The following is a 27,943-nucleotide window of genomic DNA, read 5'->3' as shown; positions in this document are numbered from 1 at the left end:
CCCTGAGTTGAGTTTTTTTTTCCCCCTCCTCTCGTACTTTTTTTTTTTTAATGGTTTTAAACGCTATCGTCGGTATCAACGCGAGTAGTCGGTGTGAGCGAGAGGGCTCGTCAAAGTGCGAGCGGTCTCCCCCACCTCCCCCAAAAAATATATATGAAAAAATAGCCGCGCCGGGAGGAGAAGCTCGAATGGCGCCGAGCGAGAGGACGAGGCTGCCGAGTATGCGGCGGCCTTTGTTGTAGCACCAGCCCCCGCGCAAGTCGGACAGGTAAGCCCGGCCCGACGACGCGTCTCCTCGGCTCGGCTGCCCAGGCGAGTCCGAGGAGGCTGGAGGGGGTGGTGGCGGCGGCGGCGGTATGGGGCCTCTTCCGAGTCGGTGGAGGAAGCGGCTCACGACAGCCATTGTTTACAAAGACGTCATCGTCCTCCGGCGAGCGGACCGTAACGGGGGCCGTTTAGCCGGGCTACGGTCGCCAATGAGCGGACAATTTTGGGGGGCCTCGTCGGGCTATATTGTTGTCGTTAGGGATTACGTCAGCCTCGTTGTCACTTACATGTACTAGTGTATGTCTGACCCCCCCCCCCCCCCCCCCTTACTCCTGCACCTGCCACTGGAGACATGAACCGAACCTCTATGGCACAGGTGTCAAATTCAAGCCCCCTAAAGCAGTGATTGCCAACCTTTATTGAACCAAAGCACCCATTTTACATTATAATCTCATCAAATCTCTCGGCACACCACCAAACAAAAATGTCACAAAAATTATGAATACTGAAATAATGATCTTGTCTCAATTTATTCACAAGTTGACTTACTCAATGTGGAATATGGGCCTGTTCAGATGAGCACAAGGCAATTTATTATTCAATTATATGAATGGCAGCAAGTGGATACACAGGTTTATTGTACCTTCTGCCATCTAATGGAAGAGCATTTAATTGTTTTGCCTGTTATGATATGTCGCTGTCAGATACTGTAGATGAACAAGTTATATTTGTAATTAATATAGAATACATTTCAGACAAATTACGTGAAATTGGATAATTTCCCACAGCCCTCCAGATGACACATTCACAGCACACTAGTGTGCCACAGCACACTAGTTTTGTCTCACTGCTTTAAAAAAAGGTCTACTTCACATTTCTTGCTAAATGGATTTGTTCCTTTCATTTCAGCAGTTTGCAAATTTTCCGCCATTTTAACTAGGGTAGCAAAATTCTGTGAATTTTTGGAATTAACAGGAATAAACCAGAAATTTAAACTGTGTTATCCTCTGTCACAATAGCGACACACACTTTTTACTACCGACTGTGACAAATACTTTGTTTATACCATACATACATCGATACACATACTCTCTTCAGGTGTCAGGTGCCTATTAGGCTGACTTTCAACATCTAGGCACTTCTCTCTCATAATCAACGTGACAAGCCGAGATTCACGCCCTAATCATTTTCTTCTACTCAAAAGCTCTGCGGGTTGTGAATCCAAAGCGACGCAACTCCGCCATCTATGGGGATCTGTCAGTCATTTACAAACCTTGACACCCGTTGAAAAACGTACTTGACAAATATATACAAAATGAGTTTGACACTCATTATAGCCTCGGGCTGGGCGATCTGGCAAAAAAAGAGATCACAATTATTTGTTTTCATATCGTCCAATCTCAAGTATTATCCTCATTGTCAATATTTAAAACAGTAACCCCAACGTGATATTGGCATACTAAGCAAATAAGGGAAAAACATTTTCACTCAATAGTGCAACGAATGTAGACAAATATAACAACAGTGCACTAGTTTGAAGTCCTGAGTATTTTTGGCGGTACGAGATACAAAATAAACAAACTGTGCCCTCTGCGATAATGACGATGTCTTGGATTGTAAACATTATCATTCTCCAGTTATGATGCTATTGTTATTGTTAATACTATTATTGCTACTTTCAAATGTGCATCATCTTTAATAATAATACAGTAGTTAAGTAGTTTTGCCATTTTACCCCACCTGAATAATGATGACACAATTGACTGTTGCTTTGGTCAGGTGGCCTCACCGCTAGCAGTAGTTAACTGCTAATGCTACGTTTGCTGTGCAGTGAGTGACAGACTGTACTGACTGTGCTAAAATCGGAGAATGGGCGAAGAGTGGCCGCCGAGGACGCGGCATGTTTGTGTGACGGCGGCTGAGTTGGATCCAGAGTTTTGATTTTGCCAGCTGAGGAGGCGTGCTTGCTGTTTACTCCCACAACTGGCAACCAGAAGTGAGCAGGAAAAGGATGACTGATTGGCTGTTGTCACGCACATTCCCGCTGTGTTAGATCAAGAAAATATGCAAACAGTTGATAATTGAGATTGAGGTGGAATTTATCACGCTCTTCGATCTTGATCATAAAATCGCCCCGCCCTATTATAGCCGATAGCAACTTTACTTAAAGGGACATTTCACTTCAATTTAGGGTGTCATGTAGATGACTGGTTAGCATGTCTGCCTCACAGTTCTAAGCTTCAGTGTTCAAATCTCAGCTCCGGCATCCCTGAGTACAAGTGTGTGAACAACAAAGCAAACTTCATGTTCTTCTTGTTCTCGCATTGTTTATCCCCACACTCCAAAAACAGTCTCCTTAGATTCACTGAAGACTCTAAATCAGAGTTGACAAACTCAGTTTTGTTGTAATTATGGTTCCCGTCAGAGGGCTAAGACTGTGAAACCATATAAATTGCCTTGTCATATTATTACGTATCGCAGGTGTTGGGCATAATCCTTTCATCTCCAAAATTATCACATTTCAGGAAATCCAGAAAATGGCTCAAGTAGTGATGATTCACCATTCACAAACGCCCCAACTGTTCACTGAAAAACTCACTTATTCACGCTTTCTGTAACGCCCTAAGATGGTCGCCACGTTAGCGGAAGAGTAGCTAAAGGTGGCCACCAATTGATAGCTGGTCAGTTTGACAGCGAAAAGCAGTGTGATGGAAGTTTCCAGTAGAGGCCCGACAGGTAGGGATGGAGAAACTGAGGTTTTCTGAAGCCATGAATCATTTTGAGACAATTGGCCTAAAATGATTCACTGTTACGGAGCATTTACAGACATAAAAAGAGCTCCATCTTTTGGCTAAACCTGCATATTGCTTTTCAAGGCCCGCTTTGGCAAAGCTTCTTTCATGGCTGTCTTGTCATGTGTCTCACTACTGTGTTCAAAAAAGACCTAGTTGTCTATCATGTCGTTGTGTTCTTCGGAAGATAAATGTTCCGAAGTGACGATTACTATACTCTGATGTCTCATAATAGGTGGTTAAAGATTGGGAATCTGCAAATAATTAAAACATTTATATCAAAGTCAAATTTATTTATATAGCACTTTCCTAACATTAGTCCATGGCTTTGACCCATTATTTTGAGTTAACTGACCTCATAGCCTTTTGAAAAATAACTTGCAAGTAAAATGTTTGTGAAACACAGATATTGACTCTTATAGTTGCTGGCAACTTTATCTGAGGCAAATGGGTGACGAAAAACTTATATTTTTATCAAATTATTGGTGCATGTCGTGTCTGGCACGCAACTGTCGCAGCATCAAAGATGTGATTTTGCTGTATGTAAACTATCAAGCCATCAAACCATCGATGTATACAACTTTGAGTAACCACATATGGGCTCAAACACACGCCAGCACCGTCCTCACAGACTGAGAGGATGAGAAAAATCCGGGGCTGCAATTCTACCGGTAAACACCCTTTTTAGGTAGCGAGGAGGCAGCACTACTCCGCAGCACTACCCTCTGCCGTTTTGTATCTACGGTACACTTCAGCATCTCACTGTGTGTGAATCACTACCGAAATGTTTGTAATATAAATATTGTTCTACCTCCTTGGCTTGTTTGTTGAAAGTGATTGTGATGTACTGTACCAATAAAAAAGCCACCATTTGGTGGGTATTTCTGACACACAGAGGGGTTGTGAATGAGCTATAGACATGCCCACCCAGTTCAACACTGCTTATACTACACTACGTATTTTTAAGGGTAATGTTGTATGATGAGTTGGAAATAAAATTTAAATGTTTTGGGGTCAAAGTTTGGGGTCTAAACTATTAATACAGGCAATTCTAAAAATGTTTAGCATGGCGTCTGTTCATGAGTTTTTGCAGTTCGCGGTGGGTCTTGGTCCCTAAAAACCGGAACTAGCGAAGGTTTGCTGTGGTACATTCACCTCATCCATGTTATTGATGTGTTGATGTTATGGGGATACATGGTATATTTTATTAAGCTTGGGTCCTGGGGAAGTACTGTAGGTATGGAGCGTACTTATTACAAATTATTAAAGCCTCACTGGGGGAAAAAAAAAAAAAAAAAAAAGGACTCGTTAAAAATGTATAAAATGCCAATAAAAAAAGTGGTTAAGTTGTTGTAATATGAGAAAGATTTCCCAGTATAAGAAGGTATTCTGAATATTTTTGGTTTTCAGGGCTTTGAATTTGATTGCAATTGGACAGTTGTGGTTGTCTTAGAAGAAATCGCCTCTCATCCGAGCAGGATTCAACAGTTCATGCAACAAGGCTTGTTAGGACAGACTAGTGTTGTCCTAACTAAGTTAATATTGTATTTTGTTGAACAAAATAATTTTAATATTATCATGTGTAAAACAAACATTGTTGTAATGTTGGAAGAAGAAAGTCATATGTATAAAAAGGCGTAATATACAGGAAGAAGAAAGTCATGTATTAAAGTATATATACAAGATATGTTTTTTTTTTAGAGCATGTTTTTAATGAGAAAAAAAGTATAAAATGACTAGCAGAAAAGTCGTAAAATTATGAGAGTAACAAGAATGTCACAGGAGTAAATCTTGGCTTTCACGTGCAGTGTGAAACAGGCTAATATTACATTTAAAAAATTCACCGGCAGCACAATTCACAACGAGCATGCGGGAAGTTGGAGGTGACGAGTCAAACAAGCTGAAGTTTGGCTGACTTACCAACTTTTAGCGACAGGCTTTTGTTTGCTGTCCCGTCAGCGGATTTGCACCTGTCGGGACGCCTGACAGAAGTGTGACTCATCACCTCCAACTTCCTGTGTGCCATGTTGAAACTATAGCTCATTTAAGTGAAACGCCTTTAAGTGCCCATAAGATGAACACTTAAATACATGTAAGGCAAGGTACCACTTTATGTTGACTTTACGGTCAGTGTTATAACAAGTCAGTTGTGGTTAACAATAAAATGAGTGCCTTTGTTCAGGTCTGCCATTTAATTCTAAAAACAAAACCCCAGTATCAGAAAACGCATAAAAACATTTAACCCAGAATATTACACAAAAGTTGTCGTTTACCACTGTTTCTCTGAACTCATGCAACACAAACATCTGTGTTGCATGAGAATGAAGTTGTAATATGAAAAAAGTTGTAATGTTACAAGTGTAAGTTCATAATATTGCAATAAAAAAAATCAATATTTTATAAGAATAGTTGTATTTTTCTACTAAAATATTAAAGTAAATAAAATAATTAGCAAAATAAAATAAATAAATAAATTGTAATCTCTAGGGGAAAAAACACCAACCTCTACCACAGTGTATTAACGGGTGTTTAATGTGTTAGTCCAGTGTTACAGTGTTAGTCCCATGCAGGCTGATGATCCCAGTGTGGAAAACAGCAGTGCATTGTAGGATTGCCCCCCGAGCGCATCGGGATGCTGGAGCGTCGTAGTTTTTATTTATTTTTAATTTTTCTTTCATTTTAATTTTTTTTTTTTTTTTTTTTTTTTGTCGAGACAAACCGGAATACAATGATCTCTTTATGGATAGAATTTGATTTAGCGGAATGATGATTGTGTTTGTGGTGCTTTCCCAACTGAGCTATAAATTAAGACTCCAATTTATAAAATAAAAATAAAAAAGGGGAATATCCGGCGGACATTTCCTCACAGACTAACAGACTCCACTGTCTCCCTCCGTTGTAGTTTCTGCCTTCTACTGCCGCAGCTTCGCCTCTTGCTGGGTCCCCTTCCTTGCCGCCATGTCGCAGGGCCAGAACTTCCTCCCCAAGTTCCTGTTCGTGTCCAATCTGCTAAAAGCGGTGAAGATCAGACAGCGGGTGCCTAACGATGTGGTGAAGACGGCGGCCAGCGGCGGCCTCATGCACCACCTGCGGGGCATGCACCGCTACACGCTGGAGATGATTGCCATGAACCACTTCCCGCAAGCCTTCCGGGAGGTGGTGCAGGCTGCCATCTTGGACCGGGCCATGCAGGCCTCACTGGAGCAGGAAAAGAAGCTCAACTGGTGCCGGGAGGTGAAGAAGATGGTGCCCCTACGGACAAACGGTAAGAGATGTGCACTTGCTGTTGCTCCTATTGTGCCTTTCCCCCCAAGTGACTTTCTTCATGGTTCTGATTGGCTGGAATCAGGTTAAAGGATATAGCACCACCTGTTTGTCTCAAAGTGCAATGTTCACTGTCTTTTCGCCCATGTGATTCTGTGTGTTCTAGATACACTGGCGTTGTTGTTTTTTGCGGAAATTACTTTCTTCAAGTTTCTGATTGGCTAAAGTAAGGTTAAGGGTTATAGCGCCACCTGTTTATTTGTCTCAAAGGGTAATGTTTACAGTCTTCCTACCCATATGAGTCGGCGTGTTCTTGACATGCTGGTGTTGTTTGTCTTTTCTGGAAGTTACTTTCTTTAGGTTACTGTGATACAGGAGGTCAATGAGAAGGTTAGTCAATACCTTCACATTTGCTAGTGGAATTACTGTAAGTGACAGCACTGAGTGCTTCCTGCGCTTCACTTTCCTCATTTAGTCATCCCGGATTAGTTTTTAATGTTGCAAAGTCATGTTTTCGTAAAAGGCATGGAACATCCAAGCGCCCGTACACAAGTTTTGAAGCACGCTGGGGAAACTCTGTGGTTTTGCATGCTTTTATTTACAACTCAGGGTCTGCCCCCTCTTTTTCACCGTGTGTGCAGGGTGGTGTAAATCTCACAGGTTCTTAAATAGATTTACGTCTCCAGGAAGATTTACACTGTCCCTCGTGCAGTCAGGCATGTCACAGCCGGCTAGACCTCATTAAATCAAACGTGACCACGCTCTTTTATTTCGTAGTAAACCAAGCGCATCTGTCAAGCACTGTACAGAGGACTCCATTTTTAGAGCAGCCCTTAAAGCAGTGTTGGGATACCTTTTTCATAACGTCTTATATGGGGCCATAGTAAATGTTTAAAAAAAAAAAAATTTTGTGGTCATTGTAAGGGCTTTTCCATACTAAAAATTTGCAGGTGTGACTAATGTGAAAATGTACGTTTGGTAGATGTTGTGGGTGTGACTCGTAAATTTGTCTCAATAGCACTCAATGGAATCTTTTGAAAATTCAGCCCTTGAAGGTAATTTCACTATCCATTCATTTTCTGTACCGCTTATCCTCACTAGTGTCACGAGGGTGCTGGAGCCTTTCCCAGTTATCTTTGGGCGAGAAGCAGGGTACACCCTGAACTGGTCGCCAGCAAATCGCAGGGCACATATAAACAAGCAACCATTCGCACTCACATTCCATTCATACCTACGGGAAATTTAGAGTCTTCAGTTAACCTACCATACGTGTTTTGGGATGTGGGATGAAACCGGAGTACCCGGAGAAAACCCACGCAGGCATGGGGAGAACATGCAAACTCTACACAGGCGAGGCCGGATTTGAACTGTGAGGTGGATGTGCTAACCAGTCGTCCACCATGCCGCCGCAATTTCACTAGTCAATGTGAAATTTGGTAGGTGATGTCTATAATGAGCAAACCCGCAAAAAAGTCTCAAGAAGCCATGCCGAAATCACAGAGGAATTTGGTTTTAAGTAGCCATTTTTAGGGTCATTTCCAGGGGTCCTTCAAAGGTGCGGTTCCTATACATTTGGTCTGATTGTTTTTAAATTTTAACAGCATATTTGACAGACGAGTGCTGCTAAACCGTAAATTGGTTGGAGTAGAAATTGGATTGAGTTTTCATCATTGTGTGTGGGCGTAGCATGGCACCAAAGTTTGATGATGTTGGAAAACAATATCTCTAATAAATCAGTCTTTACAAGATCAACGCTTGATTAAGCGGATGCACGAAAAAGTCTCAAAGACCCATACCTGAAAATGAATAAAAAGTCGGCCATTTTCTTTTGAAGTAGCCGTTTATGGGAATTAAAGGGCTCATACTTATGACAAACTCCTACTTGGGAATTTGCCCAAATGAGCTTTAATCGGAACAAGCTATCCAAGACAGATAGGCGATGCTAAATTGGCAAAAATTGATGATATTTTGAGGATTCACAATGAAGAGGGGTCCGAGGGCCTGTCCATTGCTTGTAACAGCTTTATGTTATTGTTTGAACGACGTGGTAGGCTGCATTTAGCCATCGGTTTGCTACCACTGCTCTAAAGGGAAGCATCAGCCCAAACTAGAGGAAGAAGCAGAAATGATCTCACCATTTATCTCAAGCGTCATGGTGACACCATAAACGAGGAACGTGTGTGCGTGTTATATCTGTGTTTGTGACTGTTGACTCGAGAGGCTACTGTAACACACTCACTCACACCAGCTCAGTTCCTCTTCAGAAAGCACCCTGAGGTTGACAAAACTCTGGCCCCCTGCTGCCGGTAATAGCCACATAGAACTTCCTGGCATGTGATGATGTCATCAAGGTGGGACGCACAGTCACACACACCAGAGTTAAAAGCTTTTTCTAACTCTGAAGGACCCAGACGTGACATTCAGCAGAGGACACACACATATTGTCTGCTGCTGAGTCACTGGACACACACACACACGCACACACCGAGCGGAAGTCCATCAATGAAAAGCAAGCCGGAGAAGGTCATAACAGTCATGCTTCTTTGCGCCGGCCAGACTAATTTACATTCACCTGATACCCCAAAAATAGCTCTTAAAACTAAAGCTGCAACCAACACATCAGACTTTTGACGCCATGCTCTGCCCACATTGGATAAAGTAGGCAAAAAACTTTGCAATTTAGCATCGCCCATCTGTCTAGGATACCTCAATCCTTTTGGTTGGATTCTCTAGTAGGGGTTTGTCGAAGCGGCAGTACGGCGTGAAAAGTGGTTGAAATATTATTGAATGTCCGTATTTTGTTATGGAAATCACTGAACACTGACTCGTTACATTAGTTAGTTACTGCACGCTGACTTGTTACGTAAGTAACGCGTTACTGTAACATGCTGCTCCAAAAATCCACCATTTTGAGTAACGAGCAAAGTAGTGTGTTACTTTCCCCGGCAAAGTAGTAAAATTACAGTTACTTCTTCAAACCATCAGTCGTTACTTTTGCATCATCAATGTCTCTCACCAAATACTAATTTGTAGTTAGTGATTCGAATAAAGCGCAGTCAGCTGCAGCAGCATTTAAGTGAGATCGCTCTATTCTACAAATAGAAGAATGCGATATGGAAGTGACTGTTTATTACACAATGCACAGTGACGGTGTAGTACCATAAAAGTGCAAAGAAATGCACGATTTCACTGTCGCCACACTATTTTTGTTATTTTCCCTAGTAAAAATTGTATTTGGTGGTTGTTACTTTTTTATTTACACGTTAAGAATACAGTTTAACTGGCGTGTTAAACGCACAATGCATTGTGGGTTAATTATTCATACCGAGTGCGCGATCATCAATCGGTCATGGAGGGTAAGGACCGACTCACTGAATGACTTAGAATACTCAGCTTGAATCACAAAGTGAGAACTCTCAACTTTCTCTGTGAGCTGGTTGATAATTTTTTTTAATCTGCTGTTTTTGGTTTCACTTAGGACCGGTTTTGATATATCAAAACCGCTCCTAGCTGATATATCAAAACCGCTCCTAGCTGATATATCAAAACCGCTCCTAACTGATATATCAGCTCCCCGACTGATAAGACTGATTTGTCGTATTTGTCTACTGGACATCGGCCTTGTTTAAAGATTGTTTGTTGTGCTTTTAGGAAGTTACCTAACACGCCAATAAGGAAGTGTCTATATTTATCCTTAGAGACGACAACCTATTACCATAATAAAGTCACAAATAATGATGTGATTATAAGAAAAAAGTTGAAATATTATGAAAATAAGTAAAAATGTTAGTTATAATTACAGAAATAAACTAAAATATAAAATATTACAAGATTGAAACACAATTATTACAAGAAAAAGTCAAAATTGCAAAAGGATAAAGTTGCACTTTAATAAGAATTTGGTTTTCACAAAAGTAAAGTAAAAATATTAGATTAAAAACATTACTAGAATAAAGTCAAAGTAATTACAAGAAAAAAATTGAAATATAACATGAATAAACCCAGTTTAGAAGTGAAAACTTTACAAGGAATGTTTCTCTGAGAATGGTATTGAAGAACAAGCTCCCAAATGGACAAAAATCCCTATAGATGCACTCCAACAAGCCTTCCCAGAAGAGAAGCTGACATGTTTTCTTCTATTTTAGGTGTAACATGTCCCAATAGTTTTGCCTGTACAGCCTATTACAGTTTCATTCTGACCACACACGGCGAAAAATGCAGACGTCACATCGCACATTCATTCATACTTGATGTGACTGATGATAGCAGCAGCGGTTGTTGTTTCAAGATATGCGCCGGCATTCTGTCCTCCCCTCCCCACCCTCCACGGAAAGTCCAGGACCAGCTGAGTGCTGTGTTTGACAAGCCAGTATGAAGAAGATGAAGAGCACAAGCTGGGAAATTCCTGTGTTTAGTATGGGAACAACAAGGCTTTCTGTACAATCTTTCACAATGAGAGAAAGACCCACAGAGGCTCCTGAGTCAGCATGATTAGAGTTGGGTAAAAATGTTGAGTCATCAATGCCTTGCAATTCTTTCCCCTGCAAGTAAATATAGATACAGCAAATCTTCTGAATCAATTCACCTCCTGGCCAGTGTAGAGCCATGTGATTGGCATTGTATTGGCGGAAGCCGCACACGACCAACCACCACCACCACCAACAACAACGATGGCGACTAAGCAAGCATCGTGGCAGTATAAAGCGAGCGGCCTCTACTTTTAAATCGGACGTTTGGGCTCCTTTTGTAAATCCGGAGCACAAGAAGGGGACAAAAGACACTCGAACCACGATACGCAAAATCAACCCGTAGGTCTGTCACGAATAAAAAAATTTAAGGCAATATATTTTCCCCAAAACTATAATATTGTTGTGTTTTTAATGCCTCTGAGATCTTGAAAAATAAGGCCCGCCCTTATTATTTTTTAAATTATTTATTTTATTGCTTTTAAATCAGTATTGTTGTTCTTATTTTTGTTGTAGGGTATTATTATTATTATAATTTCAGTTCTTGTTAATCTATTACATTGTTTTTCTTTACTCTGTGATATGGATCCCTCTGTGTCCAAAATAAAGAATAAAGAGCTGCAAGACCAGCCTGGTTAACAGGGAGCCTTCGATTCCGATTCTTATCGGTTTAGAAGCCCAAACCAAATGGAAATGCTCCATATAAAAACCTCAATCGGGAAAAACAGGCCGAATGCAAATGAATAGAGAGCTGTCATCATGTGTTTACCTTTGTACTCCACATGCACAAATAAGTTATCATGCACCTTTTTTAATTACAATTTACAAGAGGCAATAAACATTCTTTACATGCACTTTACCTTTTCAGTGTTTATACACAACTGTCATGTTTTTTTTTTTTTTTTAAACTTTTGTTTTCTTTGTTGTTTGTTTTTTGCACAAATAAGTTATGGAAATATTTGTATTTTCAGATGTTTTATTGCTTGAGAAATGTGACGTGACCTGCAACATTTTTACATGGTATCAAAATAAATATTTCAAAATTTTCAAAATGTCCTCTTATTTGTGTATTTCTACTACTTACTGAATCAATACCAAATCAAATGGCAACCTTAGAGAATTGATATTGAATCCAATTGCAACCTAAAAAATTTATATCAAATCCAATTGCAACTTAAAGAATCAAAATCGAATTGTGACTTTCTTAACAAAGCCCAGTTCTAGCATATCAACTGTACATAATATTTTATATCCTCCACTGCCCATGTTCCATGTTTTGTCAAGAGGTACTTAATGCAGGAATAATATCAAAGTCAGAATTTTGGTGTTGTGACAAAACTAGTTGTGAGATAAGCCTGGAATTAATGTTTATTTTCAAAAAGCTTCTTTCTCATGGTTGACCTCTAAAGGAGAAGCTCAGCCTCTTTGTGCTTTCAGACATGTGAGCGTCATATAATTGCAGAGTAGCCCACAGCGCGGAAAATCCCCACACTCCTCTTTCCGCGTGCGCACGCACACTATTTAATGTAACAGCACTTTTTTTTCCTCAATGCGCACTTTGCCTCGGTTAATATCTTTTCTGTGCCTTCTTAGGACATGGTATTCTGTCTGTTTGTCATTAGCTTTCCTTCAAAACCTTGCTTTCACGTCATGTCAATAACAAATCTATTATTAACCAGTAGAATGTAAAAGGAAGATCAGCCTGGTTTCATGGAGCCTTATATTCAAATTATAATTGGTTTAGATGCCCAAACTGAATGAAAATGCTCCATATAAACACCACACAAGAATGGAACAGGAATGAAGTTGCAATTTAAAATGAGAAAGATGGCATTTTTAGAATTATGAAGTCAAATATTACAAGAAAAACTATCACAAGCCCAAAATCAAAATATTTTACAGAATGAAGTTGAGATATTTTGAAAAAAGTATAACTTGTATGAGGGAAAAGTGGCAATTTACAAAGAAAATAGAACACTTTTATGAGGACAAAAAAAGTCTGACTTTATTTTTGTAATATTTAAAGTATTACAAGAAAAAAATGCAAATATTACAAGAATCAGAATCAGAATAATCTTTATTTGCCAAGTATGCCCAAAACACACAAGGAATAAAGTCAAAAGTATTACAAAAATAAATTCAGAATATTAAAAGAGAAAAGTTAAATATTAATGAACAAAGTCCAAGTTTTACATGAATATAGTAGCATTATTACAAGAATTAAGTTACAATTTTATGAGAATTAAGTCAAAATCTGTCCAAATTGTACAAGGATAAAGTTGCAATCTAACAAGGAAAAAAAGACAATATTTTGCGAGAATCACGTCGCAAAAAGTTGTTCTTAAATAAGAAAATATGAGAAAAATATTACAGGAATTACATCAATACAAGAAAAAAAGATTAAGTTTAAAATAAATACAGACAAAGTTGTGGTTGCTATAAAAAGTAAACATGTAAACAAAATATAAATCTGCAATTAAAGAGGAAAAAGTAAAAATATTACCAGATTTGCAATTTTACAAGGTAAAATCAAAATATTTAGAGAATTAAATCGCAATTTCTGAAAAGTAAATCAAATTTGTACAAGGATGAATTCACAATTTAACAAGGAAATAAGAAATTACACACGAATAAAGTAGCAAAAAGTTGTAAAGTGAAACAAATATTTGAATAAATATAAGAACAATTAAGTTGTAACGAAAAAAGTTTAAATAATGGTAAAACAAATAAGAATGAAGTTGTAAAAGTCTAAATTTTTTTAGGATAAAGTTGCAATTTGTTCTTGTAATATGTCACCATGTTCTTGCAACTTTTTTAACTTAAAAAAAAAATTAAAAATTATTTCCAGTCAATAGTCAATTGTAATGGATCTATTTGTCCCTGGCTAATACATAGTATGATATAACGTGAATGTTTTTGTGTGTGTTTGTGAAGGAGACGGCAACTGTTTGCTGCATGCTGCCTCCCAGTACATGCTGGGTGTCCAGGACACGGACTTGGTCCTCCGGAAAGCCCTCCACGGAGTTTTAAAAGAGACAGACACTGGCGTCTTTCGGGCACGGTTCCAAGCAGAACTTCTGCACTCCCAAGAGTTCACCCAGACGGGCCTTCGATACACCACCACGGTAATAAGCCATGCCCATAACTACGATAATATTCAATGAATAAAGTTGAATAAAGAAATTAAAAAAGAATGGGTGAAAAATTGAAATAATGTGTTGAATGATTTCCAGAACTGGGAGGACGAGTGGGAAAAGATCATAAAGATGGCGTCTCCGGTGTCCAGTAGCAACGGCCTCCAGTTTGACTCGCTGGAGGACATTCACATCTTCATCCTCTCCAACATCCTCCGCAGACCCATCATCGTCATCGCAGGTACACACAACAATTTCAACAAAAAAGAATAATCCACTTGCCTCAAGTGTACCGGCGGACCGGTACACTCTTGCCAGTGTTGGCTCCTTCCAATACTCCACAGCCTTGCTCCATGTGCAGCGTGTAGATTCACACAACAGAGACACTTAAGGAAAACTTAACTGTTTGTTGTGTTCGCTAGCCCTGCCGCGAGCTAACGAATTAGTGAGTTAAGGAGCTAAACGGCTCGCTCCACCGCGGCGAAGTCATTTAAAACGTCAGTGCCTTTCCTAGTTGTTGTGTGTGTTAGTCCTCAATTAACACAAACACTGGAACCTTAACTGTTTATTAAGCATAACCTCAGTGGCACACGTTATTAAGCCAGTAGTTGACTACAGCGAACGTCAACGTATATTTGGTTGACAGGTAAAAGGGTCGTCTTTAGCGGACCAACCACACAGTAGCCAGGTTTACATGGAGACTTTTTTGTCATTCTGATTGAAATCATTGTGATGTGCACTACATTTAATCGGAACAGCTGTGTGACATGCACACTTAGTCGTGAACATCACGTCATTTATCAAGATGGAGGTCTGTCATCTATTCAGCACAGTAGTTGGGATTGTTTTTATCCGTTTACTTAAAAAAAACCTTGATGAAAACCACTTATAAGTCGTGAAAAATAAGATCTCTGTCACATACGCACTCCGTTGGGACCCATCATATTTACGGCGTGCATAAACGATGACGTCACCGTGCCTTCATGTGGAGACGAAGCATGTGCAGACAGCTTTTCCCGGCTCTATTCAGAATGGCGGTATAGATGGTGAAAATCTACTTCTGATTGGTTTGCCAAAAGGAATATTCCACCCCTATAAAACCAAATGAAATTCCATTCGGATTCGGCCGGTTTATTCCAATTGAGGTCTTGATATGGAGCATTTTCATTTGGTTGGGGCTTCTAAACCAATTATAATTGGAATGGAAGGCTCCATGGAAACCAGGCTGGTCTTGCAGCCATTGGGATCCACATCAACAACAAGAAAGGTAATAATAATAATAACAATAACAAAACTACCAATTTAAAAATTAAATATAAATAATAAAAAATAATAAGGGAAGGCATTATTTTTCATGATTTCAGATGCATTACAAAAAATATAATTTATTGTGATAGTTTTTGGGAAATTAATTGTCTTAGAAAAATTTTAAGTCTTCAATTTCAAGTCAAAATATTCTGTCAATGGCATCAAAATGAATTACTAATTGAACTTTTCTTTTAATTTTACCCTAAAAAAATATAAATGAATAACAAATGAATTTGTTGCAAAGGAAGTTGGAGGAGTTGGAATAGGACTGTCTTGTTCCTCCACTAAAAAGTGATTCTCTTCAACAACAGACCAGGTGCTGAGGAGTATGAAATCCGGTTCCTCCATCTCCCCCCTCAACGTGGGAGGGATTTATCTCCCGCTGCACTGGCCGCCGGCTGAGTGCTACAAGTACCCCATCGTGCTGGGCTATGACTCGCAGCACTTTGCTCCCCTCATCACCATCAAAGACAGCGGCCCTGGTAAGGGAAAGATGTCTGCCTGCCGGGGACTTGTACCTGTGTTTAATAGGCTTGCAATAGGCTGGAAAATTTACGGGAAATGTTCATAGGGCGTTAAGCTGGGGAAGTCCGTAAATATTCGAAAATTGGATGAATGGAAAGGTGCCATATACAAGTATAAATATAAAGTAAATAAAAAGGGGTATTTGTGTGTGTGTGTGTGTGTGTGTGTGTGTGTATATATATATATATATATATATATATATATATATATATTTTGTTTTTGTTTTGTTTTGTCATAAGCAGACATTTAGGCTCAATAATACAAATAAAAAGTATGATGTTTCTTCATATTTATCTGAAAGTAGAACTTTATCAACTTTTAGATATTTAGTGAACAATCAATTATTTCATTGACGCACCTTCACAAAAACACGAGTTAACTATGGTATTACTCACCCCCCTGACCCAACCCATTAAAAAACTAACAAAAATGCACCCTTTATCCAAAGATAACAACAAAGTCCCATTCAAAATGTTAAATGAAAATTGCCCTTCCCACCAAAAAACATTTCCATTCCATCAAGTTTCTCAGGCCTGCATTTTGCTAAACCTTTTTAGGCAATAGGCTCTTCATATTCAACTGTACTTGCATGAAACCAGTTTGCTATAGTCAGGATATTGCTTATGTGAATTTCCCTCAACAATATTTAAATTCCAGTTTAAGAGCAAACCTTCAATTTTACTAATTCTTGGTTATGCCCATAAATTCCCATTGAGTCCCATGGAGAGTTTCCAAATTTCCTGGAATTCTGAAAACCTAATGTTTATTTCCGTTTTGTTTTCCTGCTTAAGAAATAAGAGCTGTGCCTCTGATCAATCCCGGACGAGGAGGCTTTGACGAGCTGAAGGTGCACTTCCTGATGGAGAAGGAGCACCAGCAGAAGGAGAGGCTCCTCAAAGATTACCTGCTGCTCATCGAGATCCCCGTCATTGGATTGGGATGCGACGCCACGCGCATCATCAACGCCGCACGGTACTTTTATTTAGAAAGTATGTGAAGGGGGGAAAAAACTGCCATTTGACTTGACTGGGCAACTTTGTCAAGCTCAAGGATGACTAGAATGTGACCCAGAACATATACTGTAGCTTACTGCACATTGGCAGTAACAAAGAGGGCTCTATTACAGAGGAGGCCTTTATTACTACAAATAAGAAAAAAGGCATGATATGATGAGAATAGTAAATTAGAAATATTAAAATAATTAGGTCCCAATTTCTGGGGGGGAAAAAAGCCTTCATTTCACGAGAATAGAGTCAAAAAGAAAAAAAAAAGTTGACTATTATATGTCACAATTTAAAAGAAACCTTTAAAAAAAAAGGTAGCAATATCGCAAGCATTAAATTGTGATTAAGAGAAAAAAGTACTAATATTGTGAGAATAAAGTCAAAGTATTACAAGGAAAAAAATTCAATTGAAAATAAAAGTCTTAATTTTACGATAATAGTCAACAAGAAAAAAGTTTAAATATTAGGAGAATAAGGGCACAATTTATCATAAAAAAAATATATGAATAAAGTAACAATATGACAAGTTGTGATTACGAGAAAAACTCTCAATTCACAAGACAAGTCTACATTTACTAGACTCAGAGTGGTAGGTTTCACCCAAAACATAATTTTTTTCTAATAAACACGCGCTAGCTTAATACTAACCTATAATGCTAAACGCTATAGACAGGCTAACAGAAATAAGCGTAGATGTTAGGGTAATTATAAACCTTCAAACAACTGCTACTTTAAGACACATGGAGCAGCAAGACATACAAACAGAACATTCTTCCAGTAGACCTCAGTTCTGTCCACACATTGTGGTACTACATTAAAGGTGCTTAACTCTTGATTCAAACTTGCCTGTACACCCTTTCTTAAGAAACCCTTAAGAAAAACAATTGCTTAAAAATCTGCCATATGGCAGGGCTACGAACGTTGAACTACGAGGAAACACGATTGAAATTGTGGCTAGCATCATAAAAAAACACTTTGATCTCAAACCGTGAAAAGGTCCATGGTGGAGGTAATAAGCATTTTGATGTCTGTTGTTCAAAAGGTTGGACAACTTGCCCATGGTGGAGGTAATAAGCATTTTGACGTCTGTTGTCCAAAAGGTTGGACGAGGGCAACTTGCCCGAGGACATGAACCTAATGGAGGACTACCTGCAGCTGGTCAACCACGAGTACCAGCGCTGGCAGGAGGACAAAGAGCAAGCGTGGGCGGCCCAGCCCCAGCGCCCACCGCCCTTCTCCGTCTCGCAGCTCTCGCTAATCGAGATCCGCTGCGCCACACCGCGCTGCACCTTCTACGTGTCGGTGGACACGCAGCCGCACTGCCACGAATGCTTCGAGAAACGCCAGGCCACCACTACCACCACCGGAACCAGGGTAGAAGGCCTGGTGCACACCAAGGGCGGCGGCTCGGACAGCAGCGAGGGCAGCTCCAGAGGTGGCCGGAGCGGCAGCCCGCTGTCCTCCTCGTCCAGCCGGGTGGTGGTGCTGTCCAGCCCGCGCTCGGCCCTGCCTCCCACCGCACCCAGCCTAAGCTTGTACAGTGAAACTCACGCCATGAAGTGCAAAACCCCCGGCTGCCTCTTCACCCTCAGTGTGGAGCACGACGGACTCTGTGAGCGCTGCTTCAATGCCAGACAGAACCAGGCACTGCCTGGAGCTGGAACGGGACCTGGAGCCGGAACGGGCCCAGATGCCGTAGCCCCTCACACAGTTGCTGCACAGGGTCCTGGGTGGAACCAGTGGGGTGCCCGTGAGGTGGAGACGGAGCGCTGCAGCATGTGCAGGCAGGAAGCGTTTAGGATATTCAACGGGCTATGTCCACCCTGCATGCAGAGTCAGCAGGCTCCAGAAGGGGGTGAGCCGCAGCCCAGCAAGCCAAGGACTGAGGCTTCGTCTTCGGCTTGGAGCCAGTTGAGGGACCGTGAGCGGCCGTGCCTCACCCTGACGCCGGGGCACGCCTCCGCCTGGCAGGCCCCGCTTGCTCGGTCCTGTAAAAGATCCGGTTGCCAGTTCTTTGGGACGCCGGAGAAGTTGGGTTTCTGCACTATTTGCTACGTAGACTATCAGACCAACCACCGTAAGTTCTTTCCCTTCACGCCATTCATCATCAATCCATGTAGCATTCATTCTTTCCATTTCCAATTGGAAATCAAAAATCAAGAAATTAAAAAGTGACTGATTATTTTATGTTTTTTTATCTGGTGGCACGATGAACGACTGTTTAGCACATCTGCCTCACAGTTATGAGGACCCGGGTTCAAATCCGGCCTCACCTGTGTGCGTTTGCTTGTTCTCCCCGTGCTTGCATAGGTTTTCTCCAGGTACTCCGGTTTCCTCCCACATCCCAAAAACATGCATGGTAGGTTAATTGAAGACTCTAAATTGCCCATTGGTGTGAATGTGAGTGTGAATGGTTGTTTGTTTATATGTGCCCTGCGATTGGCTGACGACCAGTGCAGGGTGTACTCGCATCTCGCCCGAAGATAGCTGGGATAGGCTCCAGCACACCTGCGACCCTAGTGAGGATAAGCGGTACGGAAAATTAATGAATGAATGTTTTTTAATCTAACACAAACAAAAATTGCCCAAGTTTTGCCTGAGACCAAAATACAAAATGGAAAAACAGGACTGAATATGATTTTAATACAGTGATACCATGACCGGCGGCACAGTGGACGACTGGTTAGCACATCTGCCTCACAGTTCTGGGGACCCGGGTTCAAATCTGGCCTCGCCTGTGTGGAATTTGCATGTTCTCCCCATGCGTGCGTGGGTTTTCTCTGGATACTCCGGTTTCCTCCCACATCCCCAAAAACATGCATGGTAGGTTGATTGAAAACTCAAAGTTGCCCGCATGTGTGAATGTAAGTGCGAATGGTTGTTTGTTTATATGTGCCCTGCGATTGGCTGGCAATCAGTCCAGGGTTTACCCTGCATCTCGCACAGAGTCAGCTGGGATAGGCTCCAGCACCCCTGTGACCCTAATGAGGATAAGGAGTATGGAAAATGGATGGATGGATGGATGGATACTGTGATCTATGAGTGTCCCATTTTACGTTTTTTTTTTAGTCGAGAGCTGTCGCTGGATGATTTTGCGGTACGAGCAAGCATCATATACGCCACTGGTTGAGTGAAGTGGAAAAAATGTAAGCAATTATTAAGGTACTGAGATGCCCTCGCATGTGTGCAAGGAGAGCCACAGTCAGAGATGCACTTTCAGCCGTGAACAGGACAAGCAGGCAAACACAAATACAAATGAGAACACTCCCAAAGAGCAACTCTGACTCCAGCCCCTAATGTCACTCACCAGGCTACGCCTCTTGAAGGCACGCCTCAAGCACAAATACTACAGTGAATACAGTAATGACACTTTATGAAACCAGTTTTTTTCTGGTTTATTCTTTTTATGCCATACTGTATTATTTCTCTTCTCTCTTGGGCGACTGTGGCTCAGCTGGTAGAGTGGATCATCCAGTGACCGAAAGGTTGCTGGTTTGAATCCTGGCTCTGCTGTCTGCTGTCGAAGTGTACTTGGGCACAATACTGAACCCTAAATTGCTTCCAGTGGGCATGGCAGCAACCGCCCATTGGTGTATGAATGTATACGTGAATGGGTGAATGTGAGCCTCTAAACCGTATTGAGCACAATATGGTGTAGATCCGGTCCCCCAACCTTTTTTCAGTCATGGACCGGTTCAAGGATGATGATTTTACATGGCCTGGAAGTTTGATTATTAACTTTAGAAAAGTCACTTTTCGATTGCTAATTGAAAATGGAAGGAAAAAATTATACATGTATCATCGTCTTTTCACATGATTCAGGAACTTTGTGTGCTTCCGTTCCAGATCTGACACCTCCCCCCCCAGCCCCGGCACAGGGCCGGCACGGTGTGGAGGCCAGCTTCCAGAACGCCACGCGGTGTCGGGGGCCGGGCTGCGGCGCGGTGGGCAAGGCCATGCTGGAAGGCTACTGCGACAAATGCTATGTCAAAGAGCAAAGCGCACGACTCAACCAAGTGGCGCATCGCACGCCAGACTCCCCTCCTCCTGTCGTGGTAGGTGCCACTTCCTCTTTTTTGACTTCAATAAAATCTGGTGGGGAGGGGGGTTGTTATCTCGGTTATTTACAGTATATGGCAATGATTACTTTTTTGGGATAGGATTAGAAATATTCATTTTGGATCATCACAGATCCCAATCATTGTCATCTAGGGTGCCTGAAAGAAGAAGAAACAAACTGGTATTAGAAAAAAAAAGTTTGGTTTAATAGTGCTGTAAGTCCAACAATCTGCCAAATTTATTAATATTTCATGAAAGGTAATACATAACATTTACAACTTGCACCCGAGATAAAGCACTGCTTACTTTCTGAGTCTTCTACCAATTTCTGGGTTGTTTTTGTGGAAGCTGAGGCCTGCTGTCATGGGCGCGGCCATTTTGGAAATGAGAATTGGCCCAGTGTAGCATTGATCAATCAGGAAAAGGGCTGAGTGCAATAAAGACTGTCCCCTATATGTAAAAAGTTGAATCAAACCTTGATTTCGATCAGTATTCCTCTGAAATATATACCTTTTCTTGATTAATGTCTGCACTTCATAAAAAAAAGGACAAAAATGGAGTGAGCCCACTTAATTTTTCTCTCACTGTAATACCCTCACATGTGGGAAGGGAGAGCTCACTTGCGCATGAGCTGCTGTCTGTCTGCCACAGTTCACGCCCAGACACTCACACTGGAACAAATAGGGTTTACTGTTTAGTAGTTTATGATTTGTTTCGTTTTTTATATTTAAGAAAATATTTATCCTAATATTTCAGGAAACACTTTATTTTTACTGTATTTTATTTTATGGGAAATGGCAGGAGTCAATTTTAGAGAGACGTTTATTTTGTTGACTTACCTTTTACCCTGTGTCGTGTATTCCCCAATAGCGTGAGCGAGCCACCAAACCCAGATCCACGCAGCAGTCGCAGACACAAACGCAGACCCAGTGCCGGCGGAGTGGCTGCAGCAACGTATCTCCGGGCTGCACGGACCTCTGCCCCGAGTGTCACACGCGGGGCCAGGGCCGGGACGCCGGCCGGCGGGCGCAGGCGCCCAAGGAGAAATCCAAGCAGCGGTGCCGGACGCAGGGCTGCGACCACTACGCAAACCAGGAGAAACAGGGCTACTGCAACGAGTGCGACCACTTCAAACAGATCTACCGCGGCTGAACGCCAGCCCCTCTCGCCTACTAACCAACTAACTAACTAGCTAGTGACTAACTAGTAACCTTATGGCCTGAAAATCACCCCCCCACCCCCGCCCCCAAATCCTGTAACATAATTTCCTCCCCTGTGTAGAATGTGAAGAGAGAGCGCGTGTGTGCACATGGGGGGATAAGCGAAAATGTGTGTGTGTGTGTGTGTGCGTGTGCGTGTGTGTGTGTGTGTGTGCGCGCAGAGTTGACATGGCCTCCACAATACCTCTTTGTGCAGTCATGACCATCTGACAAGCTGTGGCCACACATGTACAAAATGTATTTAGAGGTACTTGCCCACTCGTGCCGGACGCAATGATTGTATGTCAACCGGAAGCATCCGATTTTTTTATTTTTGCTTTCTAGACCAGTGTTTCCCAACCTGTATTAAGCCAAGCCACATACAGTAGTTTACATTAGAAAAATGCCACGCCACACTACCAAACAAAAATGTCACTAAAAAGCATACAGAAAAGCGTTAACAGGGAACTGAGCCCCGCCGTTAATAGTGAAAACCTGCAAGTAATCAACGCCCCCCACACCAATTTTTTTTTAAAATTGCCAATAGAGGCCACAAATTGGTGACAAAGCGCTACTTTTGTCAAGTACTTTTGTCATCAACTCACGTCAACATAGTTCCATGGCACAAGATGCAATAAGATAATGCCAAGAGCAAAAAAAACTATGAAAAGATGAGTTTTTCAGGAATAATGGAGGATAAGTACCCTCCCAAAAAATGCAAATAGGTGAATCCTCAAGTCACAAATATGCATGGGAACACTGTAAACCGAGCCCTGCCATGAATAGCCAAACATTGCATGTAATTTGCAGCCTCCCTCAAGTTTTTTAAATGTATAATTGTGTAAATTTGTGTAAACCGTAAATATATGAAAAACTATGATCCAAAAACCTTCAGATCATTTCAAGCACATTTTACATTACCGTTATCTCGTGTACATGCACATGCAGCAGACTCTCCTTAACAACACAGACTAAACTTGGCTCCTTCCTAACATAACAAAGTTTATCTCTAGTTTGAGACGCCACTTCGACATACTTTCTTGACACTTCTATCAGTACAATTAGCCAGGGCTTTTCCACCATCTTGTGGCATTTTAGGGCATTACAGAAAGATGAACAAAGCTACATTATTTGTATATAATAAATATACATTTTCGGACAGATTAAGTGAAATTGGATAAAACACTAATGTCCCATAGTGGTTGGGAATCACTGTTCTAGACCACAGCCAAGGATTTCTAGCCCTCGTTTGTCTGTCTGTCCATCTGTCTGTCTCGACGCATCCGTCAGTGCCTGTCTGTCTTAGTATTTTTTCTCCAAGGTATGAGAGATAGAGTGGTGGAGTTGTGACCAATCAAAATGGTCCCTGTCCCTCCAAATTCAAATGCTTCAATGTTCTTGCCCCCCCCCCAAAAAATGGACTTATAATTAGTACGGTGTGATTGCATCATACACAAGTCATTTGAGGGAAATCCGCCTCTGTATTATGTTAACGTCACGTATGCTAAATGAGTAGATGTGTGTCCAAACGTGCATGGGATTGTTTTGTGGGGAAAAAGTATATTTTCCAGCGTTTAGGGTCCCCAGAAATGCACTTTTTTAAGAACACGCTGACCAGGGTAGAGACTTGCAAAAAAGTGTCTTGTCTCCTTTGTATGATGTCACATTTAAGGGACGGGCATGCCACTAAGGCTGCGTTCAAACTCTTTCACTCTCTCACTACTCTCTACTCCCCATGTAGGGTTGCACTCTATAGTGAGCTCATTCATAACAGCTTTTGGACACTACACGGAACTCTGTTAATGACGTCACCGTTGTCGCACAATTGCAAAGTAGGCTGTTGCGGTTGTTTAAAAAGAGAGAAAAAAAAGATTGCTGCATTAGTTCAACATACTGTTACTGTACATTCCTATAAAATTTAGGGTGATGAATTTGATCACTCAGCATTCGGACACCTCTACAAAATGGCGTAACTACTATATAGTGCACTATAAAGTGGTTAGTGAGTGATTTCGGACACAGCATAAGTCTACTATCAATTAATTGTTGGATTATTATTTGTTTTGAATTCCTCTTTCGTAGCTCAATTTTCTCATAGCTATTTATGGTGATAACTAAAAAGAACAAGAAATACTGTGAGAATAAAGTCGTAATCTTACAATCACAATGTATATTTTTTTAGGGGAATTTTGTTTTTATTTTGCAAAAAGTAGTTGTAAAATTGCAATCTTAAAATTGTCAAGTTGCAGTCTAGCTAGTCTGAATTTTATGATAATAAAGCCACTTTTTTTTCAAAGAATAAAATTGCAATCATGCATGAATAGTATTTTTTTTTAGAACAAAGTCATAATCTCGCACAAACAAAGCGAGCGTAAACTATCAACAATATTTTCTTTTTTTTTTTACAGAAAATCGTACTTTTACAAAAATAAATTATTAATAAATAATAAAATTTTCTGAGAATAATGTTGGAATTTTACAAGAATAAAGTGATGATCATGTGAGTGTAAAGTTGTAACTTTAGTAGAAGAAAAAGTCATCTTACAAGAATGAAGTTAATTTTTTGGGAAAATCAAGTCAGACTCTTAAGAGAATAAAGTTGTAATCTCATGCCAATTTTTCTCAAATACATTTGTATTTTCATAAATAATATCAAAATTTGCTTTTTTTCCTCAAAAAGAAAGACTTCTCATAAGAATTTCTCTTTGAAAAAATATAACGTTTAATAAAATGACTACTTTAATATTGTAAGATTATGACTTTGACATAAAGCATTATATGTTTCTCAAAATATTAAGACTTCTCGAAACAGGATTTTTTTCTTGGAAAAAATACGACTTGTTATGAGTTTCTTTTTTTTTTTTAAATTGTGACTTTATTTTTGTGAGATTTACATTTTTCTAAAGCAAGACAAAAAGATTTCTCATAAGACTACAACTTTTTAACTAAAAAAAATACATTATTTAAAAAAAAATGCAAATTTAACACTTTTCCCTTATATTACGACTTTCTCCTCATCATCTTCCCTCAAAAGAACTCTTTATGTTGAGCGACTACTATGCCCGTCCCTCCTCACATGATCTCCTTTTAAAAACTTCAACTTCATTTGATCTCTTTTTATTTTGTGCCATGCCAGGGAGTTTCCCACTGTTATACTTAAGTTTTATGCTGAGATTTATTCCAAATGCACTTAGTGTGGAAAATGGTGGAAAATATACTTTTTTACCTTTTTTTTTTTTTTTTTTTTTAATTTTTATTATTCCCATGTATGTGTGGCCTTAACTCTATGTTTAATATTAAAGAGTGCAAGACAGACAGGGCAGGGCCCTGTTGGATGTGGTGATACATGCACAGAGAGCCTCTCCACTGTAGCCAGTGGAGACTCCATTCAGCATTTACGTTCTAGCTTTTTTAAACCCCGACTTAAAACAGATCAGTTGCCTTGATGTTGTTTTTTTGCCTGTTTACGGACTACTTAAGCACCTATACGCAGGCCGTATCCACACACAAACACACGCGCACACACACAACCCTTCGATTGCCTGCTTGGTCCGGCACAATGTATCTGAATGTGTTTGTGCTGCTGCTGTAACAGCACAGTATTGTATTGGGGCTGATCCTCCAGAAGTTTTGCCTTTACGACGGACCAGAGGGGCCTGATCCCCAGATCAGTGCTCCCACTTATTATTATTAATATTTCTATAACCCTCCTGTTACGTCATGGATAATTAAATACAAAGTTCACAAGCCTCATTTGTGAGAGGTAATGCCCTGAATAGGGATAGTAATGAAATATAAACCATGGAACTTTTTACCGTTTCTCACATCATTACACACGCCCCGGGTCAAATTGATCCAGGAACAAGCTTGCTTTTTCCTGAGAAACGCACCTAACAGGAGGGTTAAATTGCATTTGTGAATATGGATCTGGGTCCGTGCTGTAGGACCTTCTGACCTGATGCCTCATCTTTAAAACACACACACACTGAAAAGACACACGTACGTCTCAAAACTGACATTCCTATTTTATTTTTTTACTAGGGAATTTTGGTTTTGTTTTGGTTGGTTCCAGATGTATTTTAATAATAGCTTTGGTTTCCTTTTTTGGTGTTGCTTTTATTGCCAAAATAATGTACATGTGCCATAAAGCGCCAAGCGGTTGTTGTTATACCTCCTTAAAAATGGCCGCCTCAGACAAGATCATCGCAGTGCACTTTGTTTGATACAGTGGAACGCCCCAAAGTCCAACACTCCAAAGGTCAAATAATTAGAATGAATAGATTTTTTTTAGTGGTGGTTGCATTTTTGAACATTTTCTTTCCTTCTTGTAATGTTTATGAATGCTAATGTGAATAGCAAATATCTAAAACTATGATGCCTAAAAGGGCTTTAAAAAATGTAAATTAAGAGTTTAAAACGTTTGATCAAAGTAACCCTAAAAGTATTAAATATGACTCAATAAATGTTACACTAATCATTTTACAAAGCAAATGCTAGCATAGATAGCATAGTGACTAACAACTAGCTTGAAAATGACCAGTGAAGCATGCAAATTCACAGTACAGTTTTTTTACGGGTGATGAGTACTTTTGACTTTTTTTGTGTTTGTTTTAAACATTTCTGTGTATTTTCTTAATGTACAAATTGAAAACGATGCAATTTTTGCTCAACGAACCCTACAAAATCCTTTAGACTCTTTTAATTAATTACATCTAAATTGCATTCAGAATAATAATTTTCCCAAGCAGATGCGAACATAGATTGCATCGAGGGTAACAACTAGTGTGAAAATGACTAGAGAAACATTTGACAACATTAATGCGTATTTTCTTTACAAGGAATAATTTGTCACATTTTGTTCAAACGGGGTCCTGAAAATGTGGTCGAAGTGGCTTAAAAAGTCTAGAATTTGTCTCAAAGAATGAAATGTCATTTGCAATCATAATATGACCAAGCAGAAGCTAACTTAAAAGAAAAATCGCTTTGGGAATGGATTGCGTTTGACTTTGGAGGTTCCACTGTGTCCCCGCAAAGAGTCCAGTATGTCCATGTGCGCGCCAAGTCTGCCTTCACGTTCAAGTTTAGTGTGCGTACACTATAGATCTCCATGTGCTTTAATGGCCTCCAGACCCACCTTAATCCAACGAAGGTCAACGATTGTGAGAGAAAAAAGGACTTAACGCTTAGGGACGTGTAACAAAACATGCAAGTTTTTCTTTGTAGGACCTTTCCACATTGGAGTATTGTATGGAGAGAGAGAAGGAAAAAATTGTTTTATTTGTTAAGTATTTATTCATATCAAGATATCTGTATTGTGTGATTCAATAATTATTTATATGTTGTCCTGAAATGAATTATTTTTATTAAGAAATCAGAATTCTGTCTGCTGTGTGTTTTTATTTATTTATTTTGTTGTGTGCGGACTCATTGTTGCTCTCTTCTTGCATCATGTTTTTAATAAATAATAGCCATGAATAATACATACATAACGGACATAGTAAGAGTAACTTGCCATACAATAATACAGTGGTTCTCAAACTTTTTATACTAAGCACTACCATAATGACCAACAGTATTGCAGTAGGCCTAAATGTACATTTAAAAACTAGGTAAAAATGTATATTTAATATTCATGCAAGGCACTGTAACATCATGCATTGTTTGAACATTAACACTGCGCTTAAATGTAGAGAATTTTAAAAAAGGACTTAAATAATGATTCAATTAAAATGCATTGCAAATAAAGTAAAACAATCTAAATATATGTGTAAAGAAATGGTTCTAAAAGATTATAAGCAAATGTACCTAAAAGACAGAACTGACCTGTACTTAACAAATGTACTGTGCTGGATGTAAAAAAAAATCTAAGTCGAATAACATGCACAATTTTGAACATTTAATTCATCGTTTCTTGCGTACACCACT

At 40.0% G+C, this 27,943-nt stretch overlaps 1 protein-coding gene across 1 annotated transcript; it reads left to right on the top strand.

The window, feature by feature from the left end:
- Window positions 1–43: 43 nt before the first annotated feature.
- tnfaip3 (tumor necrosis factor, alpha-induced protein 3) lies at window positions 44–27,395 on the top strand. The gene is made up of 9 exons (XM_061689501.1): window positions 44–268; window positions 5,962–6,324; window positions 13,724–13,914; window positions 14,023–14,164; window positions 15,543–15,713; window positions 16,548–16,728; window positions 17,861–18,837; window positions 20,607–20,815; window positions 21,690–27,395. Exons 2-9 carry the CDS (start codon window positions 6,018–6,020, stop codon window positions 21,969–21,971), a joined length of 2,460 nt encoding a protein of 819 aa, XP_061545485.1. The 5' UTR covers window positions 44–268; window positions 5,962–6,017; the 3' UTR covers window positions 21,972–27,395.
- Window positions 27,396–27,943: the final 548 nt, after the last annotated feature.

Source organism: Phycodurus eques, chromosome 11 (assembly GCF_024500275.1).
Source record: "Phycodurus eques isolate BA_2022a chromosome 11, UOR_Pequ_1.1, whole genome shotgun sequence".
In the NCBI taxonomy this organism is placed as follows: Eukaryota; Metazoa; Chordata; class Actinopteri; order Syngnathiformes; family Syngnathidae; genus Phycodurus; species Phycodurus eques.
This window is presented reverse-complemented; position numbering and strand designations above follow the sequence as displayed.